We start from the raw sequence: 11,941 nt of genomic DNA on the forward strand, positions 1-11,941 counted from the left end.
CGGATCTAGTCAGGGGTGAAATTGGACTCAAGTTCTACCTAAAGTCGAAGCATCGAAACATCAATTTTATCTTAATGTTTACTCATAGTTATTTTTCTTAAAAAAAATGTTATTGTATACGTTTGTTTTGAAAAACTCACTTGAACCATAGCTTGATATTCTTCTGCTTAACTTCGTCCATATCTAGTATATATCAAATTAAATTGAATTTATGTCACAATAGCTTTCAGTCTATATATATTACAGACATGACCATTTGTCCATTTGCAATAGTGTTCAAAGTCTTTAGGAATTTCAAAGTTAATTGTGGAGGGTGATAACTTATGTGTTATTAACTCGATTTGAGGTACTTGGCAAATTCCGTGGGAAATTTCTAGTATTATCAAGGATGTGAAATTAGACCTTCATTTTTTCGATGAAGTGATAATTAAACATTGCTTTCGTGAAGCCAACACGGTTGCTGACTTCATGGCTTCTGTTGGACATTCATGTCCAACTCTTTCGAGGTGGTTTGATACCCGGTGGCTTCAACTTACCCCCCTCATTCGAAAGGATGAAATAGGTTGGTTCTACCCTAGAGGATCAATCTAGTTTTCTTAAAAAAAAAAAAAAGTGTTCAAAGTCTTTTTATACTCCTTTATATAATAAGAAGTTAAAATTGGGGGGTTTTAGGCTCTGTTTAGCAAAACTCTCTTAAAAGGTAGCTGAAACCTGAAAATGTAACTGAAAACTGAAAAGTTAACTGAAACCTGAAAATGTAACTGATAAAATAACTGAAAATTAGGAGCTGGTAAGTTATCTAATTATATAAAAAATGTTTGTCAAACTAGGTGCTGAAAAGGTAGCTGATTTTTGATAAAATGACGTAAAAGGACAGGATAATTAATTAATACTATAGCTTGAAAGGGTAAAAAATGGAAGATAACTTGTTCCAGGTACCTGAAATCTCAAATGCTACTCTTTCAGGTATATTATTTGGACAAATATGTTACTTGCCAAACACTTGGAAAAAAATTAGGTAGCTGAAATTTTATTTAAATAAGCTACTTTGATCAGCTGAAATTTTAGTCAAATAAACTACTTTGGTCAAATAAATTACCTATAATGTCATGCCAAACAGAGCCTTAGTAGACCTAAAGGTCAACTAAATATTATGGATATTGGATACATCATCTAAAATCTATCACAAAATCTCATTGAAGACGGCATGTATCCGTCACTTTGGAGTGACGGATACCATTTTCTCTCACAAATGACCCAAATAGAGGAGAGAGGGAAGCACATGGGGGTGCCCCACCTTGTCCCCCTATCCGTTTTGTGAGTGGCATTACCCGTCACTTGCTCCGACCCGTCTTCAACAAGACTAACTGAAAATCTATTTATTTGGTAGTCTCCAGATCAAGTATATTTGATTCAAATTCAAGATTTAGTTTTATATTAAGTCAAGTCACCTTCAAGTTGAAAATATATTTTGTTCATTTAAGCTGTAACAGAGGGTAAAGCAATACAATGTGTTTTACGTCAAGTAGTCAAGTGGTGCTTTAATACAATATCAAGGTCAAGAAGGAAACATGTACGTCCATGTACGTCAAATAATATATGCCGTGTTTGCTACTTTTGAGAGGTGGTCAATTACAAGCTGGGGCAGGACGCGAGCCAGGCTAGCATAACATTTTTATTTTTCGGCCACATTTGCTTTCGTGGATCGACAACACCATTCAGAGAAGATTTGGCAAAAGGGAAAAAACTTACATTGGTAATTAAAGAATGATATAACCTGGAAAATGGACCAAAGTTTGAGACTCCGGAACAGAAATTAGATTAAAGCCTGTTAGTCTCACCGGAGATGGATTTTACATTAATATAATGTCAGGTGGCTAAATAAGTAACAGACTCGTAATAAAATAATAACTTATATTGGTTACTCTCACGAGATCACATCATGAAACGGACTCATATAAAATTGTGAAAAGCTAGACTATGTCGTATTAGTAATTACTCCGTAACTTTCAGATATTGAGTTAGTGACCAGACGTCAAATGGCAAAATCACTCCTCACACGAAGCTATCACATAAAAAATTTCGTTGTCTTGTCTTTGCTACCAGAGGCCGCCTTTTCTCCGTTAGGGCTCCAGTCCACAGCATAAACCTGCAGGAATATCAGTGTAGGAACATCAAAAACTATAACAGCGAGATACGGGAGAGCGCGATAAATTACATAGACATAAGAGTCAAACCTCATCAAAATGGCCTGGCAGGTCATGCTTTAGTTTTAGTGTCCTAATATCCCAGACCTGATAAACGAGAAGTCCCTTGTCAAAAACTCGATACTAAGATTGAACTCGGTAACCAGTTAGTGTCTACCAACCTTTAAAGTGGAGTCCTTGCTTGCACTCACTAGAAACCGACTATCCGCTGACCAGCTGCATTTAAACATTTAACAAAAGTTGGAAATTGTGTTAATCGGATCCAAGAGAGAAAAAAAATTCACGGAAGGAGATAAGATGTGCTAACCAGATCTGATTCACAGACGCAACATGACCTCGAAAAACATGAACAAATTTTCCCGTACGAGGGTTCCACAACCTGACTGATTTATCAAATGATCCACTTGCCAACCATTGCCCGTCAGGGGAAAACCCAACGCTGTTCACAAGCTGTGTAAATAATTCGCAGTCGTGTAAATATTTATTTAAATAAAAGTAACGGAACTGCAGAGAATAGGGCGGCTTCTGATGGAACCAAGATCAAACTATATCCATACCTGATAGCATTTTTTTTACAAAAAGAAATAAAATACGAACCTGCTGGTGGCCCGTCAATCGAAATTTAGGGTGCTTGTCTAGAAGAGGTTCCCATATGTACAGGGAACGATCATCAGAGCCTGAAACTAGTCTCTCTGGAGCGTTGCCCCTCACTTTGTTATAAATCTCCAAAGCAGCCTATTAAACCCACAAAATGAATTGGAATCACGCTAAATTAAAAATAACACACGTCATATGGCGGGGATGGGGGGTGGGGGTGGGGTGGAACAACTCATCTACTACACAGATAGCGACGGGAAAGATTCTATCATCTCAACAACTGCCGAGAGCAAGTGCTGAAAATGAACGAGTCATTCCCCACAGTAATGTTTGACATGGAATCCAAATATCAGAAGTAAGTATTACAAACTTTCAGAAAATGAAACGAAAACAATGTAGGTAACAAGAACAAAGCAGTGAAATGCAGTTCTCCTTTCATCCTTCCGACTCTCACCATAAGAGAGAACAGTTTTTAAACGTGTACTCCTTTCACTTCACTTGATTGTTAACATTTGTATTCCTTCAGTAGTAGTATTTTAATCAGATCAAATGTTACCAATAAGGTGTGATGGAGAGAGTATAAGGGTCATACCATTGCTCACAAACTATAGTACAAACACTCCACTTAGTTCGCGAGACTGACATGAGTGGCTGACACGACACATGACAAGTGTCCAACACGCCAAAAATCATGTGCCCGAGCAGTAATACTAAAAAATCACTAATTATAGAATTTTGCTAGTAACTTGTCCTTCTACAACTACACCAGTAGCCTATACAATTAATCATATTGCTTGTCAGCGTGAAAGCAAAATAAATACAAGTAGTCGTTAAAGTCGTATTAGAGGAGAAAGCCGAAAGAGAAGGTCTGTGGCATTGCCCACAAGTACAAAGGCAATAACATTGTGACACAAGCAAACCTAAATTACCTCTTTCGCTTCCTCGGGAGATTCATGTTGTGTTCCCTTGTGACCAAAAGCTCCGGTACGAAGGACATGATCAGTGCTGAGTGCCAGAGAATTGACCCAATGCCCATGCCCCTCCTTGGTCCAAACTTCAAGCTTGCGTCTTGTAATTGTTCCTTTCTAAATTAAAACTTAAGCACACAATTACACGCATATGTTTATATATTAAGTCCACATACAAATCATTACTGTCATTATCAAAACAATTAATTAGGACTAAAGGTCCAACAAGTTCTACCTAAGGTCAAAGTATCGAAATATTAATTTTATCTGAATGTTCAGTCAGTTATTTTTCTAAAAAAAAAAAGTTAATTGTATACGTTTGTTTTGAAAAACTCACTTGAACCACAGCCTGATCGTCTTAGGCTCGGTTTGGAAAAACTACCTGAAAAGGTAGCTGAAACCTGAAAATGTAACTGAAAACTGAAAAGTTAACTGAAACCTGAAAATGTAACTGATAAGATAACTGAAAATTAGGAGCTGATAAGTTATCTAATTATATAAAAAATGTTTGTCAAACTAGCTGCTAAAAAGGTAGCTGATTTTTGATAAAATGACGTAAAAGGACACGATAATTAATTAATACTATAGCTTGAAAGGGTAAAAAATGGAAGATAACTTGTTCCAGGTACCAGAAATCTCAAATGCTACTCTTTCAGGTAGATTATTTGGACAAATATATTACTTGCCAAACACTTGGAAAAAAATCAGGTAGCTGAAATTTTAGTTAAATAAGCTACTTTGATCAGCTGAAATTTTAGTCAAATAAACTACTTTGGTCAAATAAACTACATGTAGTGTCATGCCAAATAGAGCCTTAATAGACCTACAGGTCTACTAAATATTATGGATATTGGATACTACATCTAAAATCTATTTATTTGGTACTCTCCAGATCAAGTATATTTGATTCAAATTCAAGATTTAGTTTTATATTAAATCAAGTCACCTTCAAGTTGAAAATATATTTTGTACATTTAAGCTGTAACAGAGGGTAAAAGCAATGTAATGGGCAAATTATATCTTACTCTCAGGAGTAGGGAGCAGGATACTCCCATAAAAATTATAAAAAAATTAAAAAATAAAAGAAAAAGAAAAATAGTTAACTACCCGATATATGAATAACTACCCACTACTTGTTCATTGTACGTTTCTTTTTCTTTTCCAAATTACTCAACTTATCAATTTTAAAATCATATAAAATTCATCAAATATATAGTTTCATTTAGTCGTACCCAAATTTACGAAGTTAATAGTTCATAGTCATTAAATTAAACCACTATATTCACTGAAATCAAAATGAATATAATAGGATCATTGGGTGAATATGACATTAAATCTCTCATTTTCATCAAATTATACTATCATATTCACTGAGCTCAAAGTGAATATGATAGTGTCATATTGTGAATATGACACTACATAATACATATTCATCAAATTACACTATTATATTCACTGAATTCAAAGTGAATATAATAGTGTCATATTGTGAATATGACATTCCATAATACATATTCATCAAATTATACTATCATATTCACTAGACTCAAATTGAATATAATCGTGTCATATGATAAATATTACACTAGATAATATGTACTCATCAAACTAAATTATCATATTCACTAAATTAAAAGTGAATATAATACTGCCATATGATGAATCATAGCCCCCAAAATCACAAAACTAACCATGAATAATGAGAGACAAAATATAAAAAATTCAATTTAATTAATACACTTACCTGATAATTTAGAAGATAATCAATCAAAATACAAATTTAAGATTACAAAACTAATAGGTTTGGAAGAAAAATTTAATTTTATGCATCATTTTTTTTTGTAATTATGAAAGTTCTAGGCATGAAAGAGGAGGAAAAAGAGTTTATGATAAGCGTTAACTGCTTAATAATGTGAGTGATTTTTATCTTTCAATTTTATTTATTTTATTTTTAATACTGAGAGTAAGAAGTACCATACACCCGGATGTATGGTATAAGAATTGCAATACAATGTGTTTTACGTCAAGGAGTCAAGTGGTGCTTTAATACAATATCAAGGTCAAGAAGGAAACACGTACGTCCATCCGTCCATGTACGTCAAATAATATATGCCGTGTTTGCTACTTTTGAGAGGTGGTCAATTACAGGCTGGGGCAGGACGCGTGTCAGGCTAGCATAACATTTTTTTTGGCCCAACTGGGTTTTGGGCAGGTTTGTGGGTGCGAGTCTTTGTAAATTTTGAAAAACAAATTGTACAAAACCGCTTTGTTAGCCGGGCAAACAGGCCCGGCAAATTGGTCAATATGGGCTGGACCAGAGTCACTGAACAATCCAACGATGCTAAATTTATAAATTTTTGGTTGGGCAACATTTGTACTTTCTCCATAACCTAAATTCTCTACCGATAATTCAAATCGAAGCAATTGAATGTCCAACTCGGCTTTATATAAGTTGGCTATATATTTTTAGGCTACAAGAAAGAAGGGAAAACATACCTTCAAATAGTTTACCAAATTATTTTTCGGCCACATTTGCTTTCGTGGATCGACAACACCATTCAGAGAAAATTTGGCAAAAGGGAAAGAACTTACATTGGTAATTAAAGAATGATATAACCTGGAAAATGGACCAAAGTTTGAGACTCCGGACTAGAAATTAGATTAAAGCCTGTTAGTCTCACCTGATACGGATTTTACATTAATATAATGTGAGATGGCTAAATAACTAACAGACTCGTAACAAAACTAATAACTTATATGGGTTACTCTCACGAGATCACATCATGAAACCGACTCATATAAGCACTTGTGAAAGCTAGACTATGTCGTATTAGTAATTACTCCGTAACTTTCAGATATTGAGTTAGTGACCAGACGTCAAATGGCAAAATCACTCATCACATAAAAAATTTCGTTGTCTTGTCTTTGCTACCAGAGGCCGCCTTTTCTCCGTTAGGGCTCCAGTCCACGGCATAAACCTGCAGGAATATCAGAGTAGGAACATCAAAAACTATAACAGCGAGATACGGGAGAGCGCGATAAGTTACATAGACATAAGAGTCAAACCTCATCAAAATGGCCTGGCAGGTCATGCTTGAGTTTTAGAGTCCTAATATCCCAGACCTGATAAACGAGAAGTCCCTTGTCAAAAACTCGATACTAAGATTGAACTCGGTAACCAGTTAGTGTCTACGAACCTTTAAAGTGGAGTCCTTGCTTGCACTCACTAGAAACCGACTATCCGCTGACCAGCTGCATTTAAACATTTAACAAAAGTTGGATAGAGAGGATGGTTTTATGACTGTGTTAATCGGATCCAAGATAGAAAAAAATTAACGGAAGGAGATAAGATGTGCTAACCAGATCTGATTCACAGACGCAACATGACCTCGAAAAACATGAACAAATTTTCCCGTACGAGGGTTCCACAACCTGACTGATTTATCAAATGAACCACTTGCCAACCATTGCCCATCAGGGGAAAACCCAACGCTGTTCACAAGCTGTGTAAACAAGCATTATGAAGTATCAGTCCAAAGGACATTATTAATAATTCGCTTTCGTGTAAATATTTATTTAAATCAAAGTAACGGAACTGCAGAGAATAGGGCGGCTTGTGATGGAAGTATGGAACCAAGATCAAACTATATCAACACCTGCTAGCAAATTTTTTTACAAAAAAATAAATAAATCCGAACCTGTTGGTGGCCCGTCAATCGAAATTTAGGGTGCTTGTCTAGAAGAGGTTCCCATATGTACAGGGAGCGATCATCAGAGCCTGAAACCAGTCTCTCTGGAGCGTTGCCCCTAACTTTGTTATAAATCTCCAAAGCAGCCTATTAAACCCACAAAATGAATTGGAATCACGCTAAACTAAAAATAACACACGTCATATGGCGGGGATGGGGGGGTGGGGGTGGGGTGGAACTACTCATCTACTACACAGATAGCGACGGGAAAGATTCTATCATCTCAACAACTGCCGAGAGCAAGTGCTGAAAATGAACGAGTCATTCCCCACAGTAATGTTTGACATGGAGTCCAAATATCAGAAGCATGTATTACAAACTTTCAGAAAATGAAACGAAAACAATGTATGTAACAAGAACAAAGCAATGAAATGCAGTTCTCCTTTCATCCTCCGACTCTCACCATAAACATATAGTAATATGTATTTTAATCCTTTCACATGTCATTTATTGAAGTAAAAGATAACAGTTTTTAAACGTGTACTACTACTCCCTTCATTTCACTTGATTGTTAACATTTGTATTCCTTCAGGAGTATTTTAATCAAATCAAATGTTACCACTAAGGGCTTGCTTGGATTGAGGGTAATAGGAGGGGAATGAATAGGGGAGTAATATGTGAGGTGTATTTCCCATGTTTGGTATGCGGGTAATTATTCACCTCCTGGAATTATTACCCTTATGAAAGGGTAATACATTACCCACCCTCCCCCGTGGCTAATGATTAAGGGAGTAAAAGATCTACTCAGTAATCATTACTCTTATGCCAAACATATCATCAAGGAACTCATTACCCCCCTAATTAATTTCCCCAGTAATTATCGCCCAATAAAACATACCCCCTTAATAATTCCATGGATTTCAGGCAAGCCCTAAGGTGTAATGGAGAAAGTATAAGAGAAGGTAGAAAAGGGTCATACCATTGCTCACAAACTATAGTACAAACACTCCACTTAGTTCGCCAGTCGTCGAATGGCGACTGGCGAGACTGACATGAGTGGCTGACAGCCTGACACGACACATGACACGTATCAACACGCCAAAAATCATGTGCACGACTGCACGAGCAGTAATACTCAAAATCACTAATTAAAGACTTTTGCTAGTTACTTGTCCTTCTACAACTACACCAATAGCCTATACATTTAATCATATCGCTTGTCAGTGTGAAAGCAAAATAAATACAAGTAGTATTAAAAGTCGAATTGATGGAGAAGGCCGAAAGAAAAGGTCCATGGCATTGCTCACAAGTGCAAAGGCAATAACATTCTGACACAAACAAACCTAAATTACCTCTTTCGCTTCCTCGGGAGATTCATGTTGTGTTCCCTTGTGACCAAAAGCTCCGGTACGAAGGACATGATCAGTGCTGAGTGCCAGAGAATTGACCCAATGCCCATGCCCCTAGAAATTAAAGTTCATCAAAAGACATTAGTGATAAACTAAGGATCATCAACTGTGCTTTTCTGTAAAAAATAGATACAGCAGCCGAAATTTGAATTTCGGCAGTGCTCCTCAGTATACTCTATATAAAGAGTTCTCGAAAAATAAATGTTCACGTCTTAAATCATCTAGGCAACGAAGTTTGAAATACCTTCAACTCACGAATCAACGTCCCTTGCTGTGTGTTCCAAACTTTTATAGTACAATCTTGAGATCTGTTACAGGTAAAGAAAATGCATGTAGCTAAGTCAAGCAAGTCTGAAGACGAACTCTCAGTGACGGACACAAGCGCGGTGAGAAATTAAAGGATAAGCAAAGGGAAGTAACAAAATATACAGAGTAATTGTATATCTTTAGCAAGGCGGAACAGAAAAGATAAGTAATGACGTCCTGTATGAATGAAAATGTTGTCCAGTCACATCTACATAGAAAAACAGAAAAGCAATATCTCGGAATTTAAATGGCAACATACCCAGTGTATATTACTCCATCTCCACCCCATTTTACACATGTTACAGATAGTGTATGGCCGCTCAGGCACATTACACATCTTTTAAGAACTACATCCCAGATGCGTGCATCACCATCTTTGCTAGCACTTACAAATCGGCGACATGGAGCTTGAAGGTGGAGGGGTTCCCAAGATATGGCTGTTATCCATTTTCTGTGCCCCTGAAATGAGAAATTCCAGTAAAGTCTCAGAAAAAAAAGGAGTGGCAGTCATCAACATAGCCAAGTGCCTCAAAGTATCCTAAAATTGGCAGGGCAACGGGATCACGCGTATGTTGCCCTAACTTTACTGTTGAGAAAAGAAAGCAGAGATTTTTGGACAGCCCATAGTGAAATGTATGCCAAGAAACTCAAATAAAAAGAAATCGATTATCATAACAGAAGGTTGCATACATCAACACCAGTGATCTACTCATAGTTGAAACTTGGAAGTCTTTAACTTCAGTAGGGAAATGTTATTGTTGCATAAATAAGTTCAGAATCTTTACTTGACAAGTAAATAAATGTCTGTAAACACACATTTAAGCATGCATAGGAATGATCACAATGCTCCCTCAGAAAAAAAAGAAATGATCAGAATGTTGTGCATCCATAAGTCAAGAAGCAACCATTTACGTTGCAGCTAAAACAGAATCTACGGAGTTTGTAATTAAGACGTTAATAGACATTACCACAAGCGGTCCACCAAGAGACTTTCCAGTTTTCGGATCCCAGCACATAATATCTCCTGCCTTGCTGCCACTGGCTAGATACTTAGCATCAGGTGACCATTCAACGGAAAGAACCCAATTCTTATGTCCTATACAGAAATAAGGCAAAGTCCGTTGAAGAAACAAGAAGCGCGTACTCTATTTGCCAAGACAAGGATTAAGCAGCTAACCTTGACACGTGTACTGTGGTAATTGGGTATTTATGTCCCAGAGCGTGATATTAGTGTCGCCTGAACCACTAGCCAAATTTCTGCCATCAGGGCTAAATTTAACCACAAGCACAGCATCTTGGTGAGCTGCATCACAAGAATCAAAAGCGAAGCAGTTCAACAACTAGTATATCTAAAATAACACAGAAGTAGGTCGGAATATCAATCAATTAATTAAAGGTAAATTATTACCAGATAGTGTTTGAGAACAACGATAAACTGGAGCAATGCGAAAAATTGCTTGAGGTTGATAAACAATTTGTACTATATTCTCCACAGAAGCTGCACAAACAAATGCCACATTCTATAACAATCCAGCAGCAATTACAATTACACCTTATATAATACTTTCCGTCTCAATCATTTGTTTACGTAATACTGACCATTGGTTGACTGAAGAAAAACTCCGAGTTCAACAACAAGTTCACGATCATCAATATAAAACGCATACGGCAATTTCTCTTCCTGTAAATAAGAAATACAGTAACAGGCATAATTCTCTGCATCAGACGGAATTTTGAAAATATATACGAGTACATAACTAAAAAGCATCGTCATTTTAACTTAAAACGACTCTCACAACCAACTAAAATAGAGTTGGTGATTGAGAGACGACTCAAATTAAGACGGTTTTAAACAAGACCAACAGAGAAATAACAGAAGACGAGTCAATTACATTGCCGAGGAGTTTATTAATGATTTGTTGAAATTGTTTGGGACCAATCGAGTGAGGAACACTGATAGGGCCTCCCAATGGATTCCCTTCCGAGTCTTTCAGCGCACAAATTACACTTCTTTCCTCTTCCTCCATCACTTCCATTACCATTTTGCTGGTGAAAGTCAAGATTTTTAACAAAACATCCAAATTATACGGAAAACTAGGTCATTTGTTTACTTTGTATTATTCAAATCAAAAGAAGAATAGTTGAAGAATAGTTGGAATAAAGAAAGAAACGGCAGCAAAGAGGAACAAGAACAACTGAACAATGAAGTAGGTTTTTTTTATTCTTTTCTTTTAATTTTGAAATACTCGTATATAGTCGGATGTCCTAAAAGGTACGTACTCCGTACAAGCAAGTTGGGCTAAATGATAGTGCAAGTGCGGGGCGGGGTTGACTTGGGTTTGTAAACGATTCGATCTAAGCCCAAGCTTATATGGGCTTGGAATTTTGTGTTGGGCATCAGCTTAAGGTGTTGTTTGGCCTAGTTTATGTGAAATAGCTTTTACTTTCTAGAATGAGTTTTTTCATAAACTACTTTTTGAAAAAGTTGCGGTTGTTTGGCTTAACTTTTGGAAAACCGATTAAGATGGTTTGGCCATGTGAGAAGGAGACCTATGGACGCCTTGGGTTAGGAGAGAATTTGGAGACTTGGAGAAGCAGAAAAAGGTCCAGAGGCAGAGGAAGACCGAGACAGACATGGTTGAGAGTGATAGAGCACGATATGAGAGTTCTGGGGCTTGAGGAGAGTATGGTGCCGGAGAGGGCACAATGGAGGGAAAGGATACATGTGGATTTTTAGTATTTGTTTTTTTTGACAGATTTAGTGT

The 11,941-nt window shown here is 36.7% G+C and overlaps 2 protein-coding genes across 2 annotated transcripts; both read right to left on the reverse strand.

Moving 5' to 3' along the window:
* Positions 1–1,969: 1,969 nt before the first annotated feature.
* Positions 1,970–6,304, reverse strand: LOC141641881 (uncharacterized). Its single transcript, XM_074450524.1, has 7 exons — positions 6,269–6,304; positions 3,734–3,889; positions 2,805–2,942; positions 2,515–2,657; positions 2,369–2,423; positions 2,238–2,294; positions 1,970–2,149 (listed from the first exon to the last, which is right to left on the reverse strand). Exons 1-7 carry the CDS (start codon positions 6,302–6,304, stop codon positions 2,069–2,071), a joined length of 666 nt encoding a protein of 221 aa, XP_074306625.1. The 3' UTR covers positions 1,970–2,068.
* Positions 6,305–6,407: 103 nt separating this feature from the next.
* Positions 6,408–11,384, reverse strand: LOC141644147 (notchless protein homolog). The gene is made up of 13 exons (XM_074453620.1): positions 11,069–11,384; positions 10,776–10,857; positions 10,585–10,674; positions 10,354–10,479; positions 10,145–10,272; positions 9,436–9,635; positions 9,115–9,178; positions 8,814–8,924; positions 7,471–7,608; positions 7,133–7,275; positions 6,970–7,024; positions 6,839–6,895; positions 6,408–6,750 (listed from the first exon to the last, which is right to left on the reverse strand). The coding sequence occupies exons 1-13, from the start codon at positions 11,216–11,218 to the stop codon at positions 6,670–6,672; spliced, it is 1,425 nt and encodes a 474-aa protein (XP_074309721.1). The 5' UTR covers positions 11,219–11,384; the 3' UTR covers positions 6,408–6,669.
* Positions 11,385–11,941: the final 557 nt, after the last annotated feature.

Source organism: Silene latifolia, chromosome 2, assembly GCF_048544455.1.
Source record: "Silene latifolia isolate original U9 population chromosome 2, ASM4854445v1, whole genome shotgun sequence".
In the NCBI taxonomy this organism is placed as follows: domain Eukaryota; kingdom Viridiplantae; phylum Streptophyta; class Magnoliopsida; order Caryophyllales; family Caryophyllaceae; genus Silene; species Silene latifolia.

Excerpts from the sequence above, each read along its gene's own strand:
- LOC141644147 (XM_074453620.1), bottom strand. The coding sequence starts at position 11,218 with ATGGTAATGGAAGTGATGGAGGAAGAGGAAAGAAGTGTAATTTGTGCG. Across the intron at positions 10,675-10,775 it reads TTTTCTTCAGTCAACCAATG|CTTCTGTGGAGAATATAGTA; the intron begins GTCAGTATTACG and ends TTGTTTGTGCAG. Across the intron at positions 9,179-9,435 it reads GATGGAGTAATATACACTGG|ATCTCAAGATTGTACTATAA; the intron begins GTATGTTGCCAT and ends TACCTGTAACAG.
- LOC141641881 (XM_074450524.1), bottom strand. The coding sequence starts at position 6,304 with ATGTGGCCGAAAAATAATTTGGTAAACTATTTGAAG. Across the intron at positions 2,943-3,733 it reads CTCCCGAGGAAGCGAAAGAG|GCTGCTTTGGAGATTTATAA; the intron begins GTAATTTAGGTT and ends TGGGTTTAATAG. Across the intron at positions 2,424-2,514 it reads GCGTCTGTGAATCAGATCTG|CTGGTCAGCGGATAGTCGGT; the intron begins GTTAGCACATCT and ends GTTTAAATGCAG.